The following is a 7,935-nucleotide window of genomic DNA, read 5'->3' as shown; positions in this document are numbered from 1 at the left end:
CCCCTCCGCGCGTCCCTCCCTCAGTCCCCGGGTCCGTCCCGCCCTCCCTCCCGGCTCCGAAGTTTGGCTCCCAGCTGCGTTGCGTGCGGCCAGCCCTGCGCACGGTTTGCTCCCTCCCCGGGGCAGCTCCCGGACCGCTCCCCGCAGCCCCCGCCGGCCCCCGCAGCCCCCGCCGGCCCCCGCAGCCCCAGCCGGGCCGCGGCCGCTTCGACGCGCACTTCCTGAAACTTTTTTCTTTTTCTTTTGCGTCGGAGCCCGGGACCGGGGAGGGGGAGGGAAGCGGGACGAAGGAGAGCGAGAAACTTGGGGGCAGCCGGGCTGGGCCCCGGGGCCCGGCGGCCCGGGGAGGGCAAGGGAGGGCCGGGACTGCCGCCGCGCAGCTCCCAATGGGGCTGGAGAAACTTTAAAAGGCGGCCCCGCTGTGGTTGGCTGGTAGCGAGATTCCGAGCAACATATGGCATTAAAAGGAGCGCAGCTGGAGGTAACATTTCTAGCGCTGGGAAGTCGGAGCAGCTGACTCTCCAGCTTGCCTTGTAATTAGCAAACCGAGCACTCCTCTCCCCCTCGCAGCAGCCTGCCCTCCCTCCCTCCTTCTCTCCCTCCCTCCCTCTCTCCCTCCCTCTCTCCTTCTTGCACACTCTCACACACTCACTCTCCTTCTCCCCCTTGGCCCGGCAGTGGTGGCTGCTCCCGGCCCGGGGTGCTGGCGCCCGCCCAGGCGGAGGGAGGGAAGGAGGCGGGGAGGGGGGGATCCATGCTCGGCTTGTCGCCCGGGGGGCACCCGGGGAAGGTAAGGGGGCTGCGGGCTTTGGGGAACTTGGAGTTGAAAAGACCCTCCTCCTTTTCCTCTCTCTCCTCCCCCTCTCCTTCCCCCCTCCAGCCCTGGACCTGGTTCTGGCCCGGGCTCAGGCTCTGGATCCGGCCCTGAGATCTGGCTCTGGCCGGGTCAGGGAGTCCAGGGCTTCGCTGTAGCAAAGAAAAGTGAAGTTCATTCTCGGGGCGGGGGAAGTTTGGCTCCCATGGAGCTGGAGGAGGAGGGGGAGGGAGGGAATGGGGGGGGGGAGACTGGGGGCTCTGTAAGGGCCTGGGAAGGGGTGGGGGAGGAGGAGGAGAGCAGCTTCTGTGACCACAGTAACTTGTACTTGTGGGATTTATCTCTTCTGAGTGAGACAAAGGTTAGACTGCTTCTCTCCCTCTCTTCCCATTTTCCCCCCTCTGGATTTCTTCGTCTCTCCCTTTCTCCGTCTCTCCTTTTCTCGTCTCTGGCTCTCTACCCCACTCGGTGTCTCTTTCTTTTCCTCTATCTCCTTCTCCCTCCTCACCCTCCCTTCCGCCTCCTCTTCTCGCCTAAGCTCTGGATCATTCTTCTGTGTCTCACTCACCCTTTCTTATCCTCACCCCCTTTCCTCTTTCTCCCTCTATCCGAGGTCTCTCTTCCTGCGAGTCTCTATCTTTTATCCCCCTCTGCTACCGAAGCTCTTGTTTACTTATGATCAAGTTTTTCCTGCTCCCCAGCAGGTGCCGAGGGATGGCAGAGTTAGTTTAATACAGACCAAACTCCAGCGAACAATTATTCCTGACTGGCTCTCTGCTACCTAGGCAGGGAGAAGGGAGGGAGGCAGGCGGGCTAGGAGGGAGGGAGAGCGAGCCAGCCAGCAGGCGAAGAGAAGAGCCGACTTGTTTGGTTACAGCTGCTAGGAGGTTTGAGTTTCCAGGCGCATTCAAGTTTTTCCTGTTTGTGCTCAGGTTATGAAGGCAGAATGGAGTTCCCGGACCACAGCCGGCAGCTGCTGCAGTGCCTGAGTCAGCAGAGACACCAAGGATTCCTGTGCGACTCCACTGTGCTTGTGGGAGAAGCTCGTTTCCAGGCTCACAGAGCTGTGCTGGCTTCCTGCAGTATGTACTTCTACCTCTTCTATAGGGACCAGTTAGACAAAAGGGAGATTGTACATCTGAACAGTGACATTGTCACGGCCCCGGCCTTCAGCCTGCTGCTTGAATTCATGTACGAGGGCAAGCTGGAGTTGAGCAGCCTGCCCATTGAGGACATCTTAGCTGCCGCCAGCTACCTCCACATGTATGACATTGTCAAAGTCTGCAAGGGTAAACTAAAGGAAAAAGAACTAGTGATTGAGGAAGAGAAGGACAGACCCTTCCTGGGCCCCAACATATCCCTGGGCCATGAGTTAGAATTGCCAGGCCAGCCAAGATTCAGTCCCCTAGAGTATGACCGAGCTGGGGCCCACCCCGCCTGGTCTAACAGCCTCATGGGGCCTTCCTCACTATCCAGAAAAGCAGAGCTGAGTCTAAGTCCTGGGAAGGCCAAACCACTGGATAATGGCGTGGGGGTCCCTCTGTCTCAGAGGACTGAGCTCCCGTTACCCAGCCAAGCCCCCGGTGACTCCGAGTGTGCTCTGGATCTGTCTCTGAAGCCGATTTCAGGGAGGGATGCCCTCCACACCTCCTACGTCTTCAGACAGCTGGCTTCTGATCATCGGCAGCAGCAGCAGGAAACGGAGCTGACGGTGAAAGATGAACAGGACTCATTGTCAGACCAGGAGGATGGCGAAGCCAGGAGTCCAGAGGGCCAGCCGTTTGGGCCTGTGGCTAAAAGCCTGGTCACGGGGCTGGGGCACATGTTTCATGGGCAGGAAGATGAGCTGGACCCGGAGCGGGATGAGAGCGAAGATGACTTGGATGCATCAGACCTCTCTGCTTCAGAGGTGCTGGGGCCCCCTGGCCACATCTGCATCTGTCCCCTCTGCAGCAAGGTGTTCCCCAACCCCCATGTCCTACAGCTGCACCTGAGCTCTCACTTCCGGGACAAGGATGGTGGCTCAAGGGCTCGATTGTCACCAGAAGGGTCAGTGCCCACCTGCACACTATGTGGGAAGACCTTCTCGTGCATGTACACCCTTAAGAGGCATGAGCGGACGCACTCGGGTGAGAAGCCGTACACCTGTGTGCAGTGTGGCAAGAGCTTCCAATACTCACACAACCTTAGCCGACATGCGGTGGTGCACACTCGAGAAAAGCCTCATGCCTGCAAGTGGTGTGAGCGGCGTTTTACACAGTCTGGGGATCTGTACAGGCATATCCGAAAGTTCCACTGTGGCCTTGTCAAGTCCCTGGTAGTTTGAAGTTTGATGAAGGAGCTGGGGTTTGGCTAGAGTGTGTGTACATGTCTATTTGTGTGTGTGTGTGTGTGTGTGTGTGTGTGTGTGTGTGTGTGTGTGTGTGTGAGAGAGAGAGTGAGAGAGAGAGAGAGAGAGATTATGTCTTTTTGATTTGGAGAATGGTTGTACCTACACTCTTTTGATGCTCCACATCGGCAGGCATCCAGCCAGAGGGACTTTAGGGTGTAAGGCTAGGCCATCCTACTGCAGGACAGGGACATGCAGAAACTGTTGGGGAGAGGTAGTCTTGCACCACCGATCCCTGATCTAACCTCTGAGTAGGAGAATTCTGAAGCTGCCTCTAGAAAAGTCTTTTCTTCAGAGGTGTTCGATTAGAGGCCAAGAAGACCTGCTTTTTAAAGTTCTTACCTCGTGGGTTTTTTTGTCTTTTTTCTTTCTTAGCTCAAAAAGAAGAGAATGTGTTTCTTAGAAGCTAAAGTGCTTTCTATGCTGACCTCCCTCTTCCTCCCAGCTGGGCTCCAGGCAGCAGTCCCCAAGGGATAGGGATAGGGAGAGACCCCCTGAAAAGGTCCACTTAACATTCCCTCCCTGATTGTTTCTCTGGGGATTTAATGTGGCCATTTCTCATTTCCACTATTCACTTCCTAGGTTTCTCTCTTTGGGTAGATGTCATTTTCAAGCTCCTCTTGGCATGTTCATCATCCTTCCTTGGGCCTTTTGGAATTGAAAGGGAATATCAGTGGGATCTGCCTTTTGCTGTTCTTTCCCAATGAAGAATATCTATGTCATACAGAGAGATGTCTGTGTGATGAATAACCTGGTGAGTTCCATTAGGGAACTTGGGGATCAGTGCAGAAATGGAACCTCTTTGGTACACTGGGAGTAGTGGGGGCAGAATTGGGTGTTGGACAAACCACAGAACAAAGCAAATGATTTAAGTTCCCTGTTCTGAGTTGGAGAGGTAGGGACCAGAGGGCTGGGCAGTGGTGGCCATGAGAGAAGCCCAGGAAGGTGGTGGGTAGAGTAAGGGTACTTGACTAGGTCTGTCCTTGGAAAGGAAGGGACAGGTATTTAAGTATATGTGTATTGAAGCAAGTGTTGGAAAGAACATTTGAGTTCCCTAGATCCTGTCAGATGTAGGATTTAGGGCAAGAAGACTGATCAATTCAAAAATCAGTTCATTTTAGAGACAGCATCAAGCTAGGGACAGAAACAAGTGGATCTTGGGTGGCAAGAGAGGCAGATTGGGAGTTAGGAGGACCCAAGTCCACCAACTTGGAGCAACTTTCTCTATGCAGAGTCTCAAGTGACTGGCCAGCCTCTCCTTGGGGCCTGGCAATTGGACGTGCCTCACAGAAGGCTTGCCGGTGGAGTCTGGGAGTGAGGTCAAGTTTAATAACTCTGTCAACCATTTGCCCCTTTGAGTCTGAGTCCCTGAGTGTGTGAGCAAATGATGTTGGGCGTGTTTGTTGTGGACTGCTGGCTGCTCTCCTAACTGAGGTGGGGCTGAAGGGGATTGACCACTGGCCGCTGTTTCCCCATCATCCACTCCCACTTACCTGGAATTTCCATAAGGTTGGTTGTTATTAATAGCACTGAGCTTGTTCCCTGAAACACTTCAGATTTTACTGGGGGGATTTTTTTTTTTTTTTGCACATTAGTCTATTTGCCCTCCCTGGTGGGGCAACATCTTGAGCACTGACTGTGGTAGGAGGTGTGTGGTTTCAGGAGGCATATGGGAACTGTTTGGCTGAAACCTGTTGGGGAAGCTCAGTTTCTTCGGGGAACTTTGGCTACTTCTCCTCAATGAACCCTCCTCCCCACCTCCCCCAGCACCAGCCCCCTTTTGAACTCTGAATGTAATGTGAAAATTCATTTTATTTATGGCATGTGTCTCATTTCATTACCTGACTGTACCTGTACTTCTGCTGAAACTGTTACATGGCTTTGGAAGATGTGGTGACCTGCATTGTCGTCCCGTGGACGTGTGACTCCGTATCGTGGTCTTAGCCTACTGAATAATATATCAATACATACATTACACATATAGATAGGCGTATACATATATATATTTTTGCTGTGATTGGAAATAGCACTGAGGACAAAGTCTACTAAAATTAAGTTATTTTCCTTTTCTCCTGATGAAACTTGATGTAGTATTTATTAGAAGTTTTCATTTGAAGTGATACTATAACTGCTAGAAACCTTTTTTTACTCTAAACGATGAGTTTATCTCCACTGTAATGCTTCCAAGGTTTCTTTGTTTGGTAAAGGGAGCGAGTGACTAATATGTTAGTATTGGCGAGAAGGGTAGCTGAAGTTTTTCTAAGTTGTTATTTTTTTACTTTAAAATTTTGCATAATGTTTTTTGTGATCTCTGTGAATAAAAGCAAATTGCAGACTCACATATTCCATACCAAGCCCAGTTCATGCCCAAGCAATAGTGAGACAGGGGGCTGAAGGTAGGGCCACATGTGGCTGAAGTTTCCCTTCACTGGATGCCCTTCAAGCAGAGGGCTGCATTACTCCTTACCGGTCATCAGAGGGTCTAGAGCTGAAAGGGACTTTACAGGTCATGTAGTCTGATTCCCTCATTTTACAGATGAGAACACAGGCCCATGGGGGAAAGGAACTTGTCTAAATTGACCGAGGAAATAACTAGCAGAGCTGGGTTTGGCATTTTCATCCCCTGGTTCCATTCCAACCACCTTCTTTCCACTACATGAAAAAGATGTCTCAGAGGAAGGATTACTGCCTTCGGACAGAAGGGACCTAGACGGTCCTTAAAATGCTTTCCAACTCTTTGATGCTGTGAGCTGAGGTCTTTTAGCTTAGGAAAGCCTAGGGATCTGGCATGGGCAGGCAGGTGGTTGTCAGGGGCTCCAAGGTGTGGTAATTGTGGGGGGGAAGGAAGAGAATACTTGAACTCTCTGTAGAGATGCTGTCTTCCTGGCTTCTGCCACTGGGCAGCTCCAACAAGGACTTTTGCACTTGTGTCTGTATTCTGCTGAAGTGTGTGTGTGTGTGTGTGTGTGTGTGTGTGTGTTTGTGTTTGTGTGTGTTTGAAGGCCATAGGTCTGAGCACAGTTCTTCCCACAGTGGGTCACTTCCTGGTGGAACAGTTGGGAGATGCGGCTGCACACTCTCTCTCCCATGTGGGTGATTCCAGTCCTGGAGAGTTTATTTTCTTGGAGAGCGGTCCTGCCCTGACTCATTAACACTGGGTTTGTCGTCATCTGCAAACAAATACTGTGAAGTTAATGTAAAAAAAACAAAATCATCAATTTTTAATTTTTTAATCAATGCAGTTCAGATTAAATATGTATATTTAAAAACTAATTTTTGTGGAAGAGTTTTATAGCAAACAAACCTACAGTCTGTAGCAAAGCTAATCGAACAAAATCTATTTTATCAGATGGTCCAGTCCCCGTTTTCTAGCGAATTTCTTCTCCGTAGATGGTGGTTGGTTGGTTAGTCCAAAGAAGACAATCACAGAGCCTGTAGGGCCTTTGGGAAGAGTGATGGTTAGTGTTTGGTTTTCTGTGCGGTCATCTTCATCTGCAGCTGTATCCTTGTGTGCTGTCAAACTGTGACAATCATGACTAGGAATTGCTGTCTCTTCATTTTCACAAAATAATAATAAAAACAACCCACCCTCCTCCTACTACTTACTGCTGGAGTCATCCTTGAAGCTGGGCCTTGCTTCTGGGAGATTTGGAGCCTGGGGTGGTGTCCTTCTTTGTCCTCAGGAGTTGTCCTTGGGTTGGGTTGGGGAGGGGTCTAGGCCTCAGAGTTTTTTGGACAAGACTGGATTGATGTTCTTTTGGGGGATTAACTGGGGTTGATTATTCCAGGATTTGGGGTGGGGGAGCAGAGAGGTGCTGGAATGGATAGATTAACAGTAGCTTTACATTCTTCCCATTAGGAGGAAAAATGGCTCATCCTAATCTGGCAAATTAAGTTGAAAATTCCACCAGCCTAATGCTCACGCTAATGCTCAGCCTTCTCCCAGTTTGCACCCCTTCTCCAGGACCAATAACAATAGCTAGCATATAGTTCCTACTGTGTGCCAGACACTGTGGTTAGCACTTTACAGTTATTATCTCATTTGATCCTCAAAACAACCCTGGATGCAGGTGTAATCATCCCTATTTTATAGATAAGGAAACTGAAGCAAATAGGTTGAGTTGCCGACAGTCATACATACAAGTATTAAGTGTCAGGTAGGATTTGAACTGGGTTCTTCTGACTCTAGACTCAGCACTCTATTCACTTTGCCACCTAGCTGGGCAGTACAGTGTTTTGATGGTCAAAAGTACTGGGTTTCATTCCTGATTCAGATTATCTGTGTGATATTGATCAAGTCACTCTCCCTTTTTGGGCACCAGTTATTACCTAGAGGAGTAATACTTACCCTGCTGACCTCACTGAGCCATCATAAAAATTTCTATGGGTAATAATTGTGAAAGCACTTAGGCAACTGTGGGTCTAAGTGGTCCCTAAAGTGCTTTGAGAGGGCAGTGATTGGTCCGGCTCTAAAAATGTACAGATGTAACATATCACATGTTCCTGGTGTCTACAGCCCTCATCCTTGTTGGCCCTGCAGAAGGAGATAAGGGAATCAGGGCAGATGCAGGCTGGGCAAGGTCGGAGTCCTTGTCACAAGAGAAATCTCAACAAAGGGAACCCTTGAATGGGTGGGGGTTGAGAACTTGGACTGGAAACCTTTCAGGTCCCTTCAAGTTCTGAGAATCTGTGAGGGTGGAAGATACTGTTTGTGAGCTGTTATTTTTAGCTA

At 50.5% G+C, this 7,935-nt stretch overlaps 1 protein-coding gene across 3 annotated transcripts; it reads left to right on the top strand.

The window, feature by feature from the left end:
• The first annotated feature begins 243 nt into the window (after nucleotides 1–243).
• On the top strand, nucleotides 244–6,801 carry ZBTB42 (zinc finger and BTB domain containing 42). Of its 3 annotated transcripts, none has more exons than XM_043988786.1 (2): nucleotides 244–481; nucleotides 1,747–6,801. In XM_043988786.1, the coding sequence occupies exon 2, from the start codon at nucleotides 1,761–1,763 to the stop codon at nucleotides 3,138–3,140; it is 1,380 nt and encodes a 459-aa protein (XP_043844721.1). In that variant the 5' UTR covers nucleotides 244–481; nucleotides 1,747–1,760; the 3' UTR covers nucleotides 3,141–6,801. The 3 variants fall into 3 exon arrangements, with proteins under 3 accessions (XP_043844721.1, XP_043844719.1, XP_043844720.1); XM_043988784.1 differs by lacking the exon at nucleotides 244–481 and adding an exon at nucleotides 677–790; XM_043988785.1 differs by lacking the exon at nucleotides 244–481 and adding an exon at nucleotides 1,115–1,175.
• The last annotated feature ends 1,134 nt before the right edge of the window (nucleotides 6,802–7,935 follow it).

Source organism: Dromiciops gliroides, chromosome 2 (assembly GCF_019393635.1).
Source record: "Dromiciops gliroides isolate mDroGli1 chromosome 2, mDroGli1.pri, whole genome shotgun sequence".
In the NCBI taxonomy this organism is placed as follows: domain Eukaryota; kingdom Metazoa; phylum Chordata; class Mammalia; order Microbiotheria; family Microbiotheriidae; genus Dromiciops; species Dromiciops gliroides.
The sequence above is the reverse complement of the archived record's forward strand: the minus strand, read 5'-3'. Positions and strand labels throughout refer to the sequence as shown.

Coding starts and splice junctions, on each gene's coding strand:
- ZBTB42 (XM_043988786.1), top strand. CDS start 1,761: ATGGAGTTCCCGGACCACAGCCGGCAGCTGCTGCAGTGCCTGAGTCAG.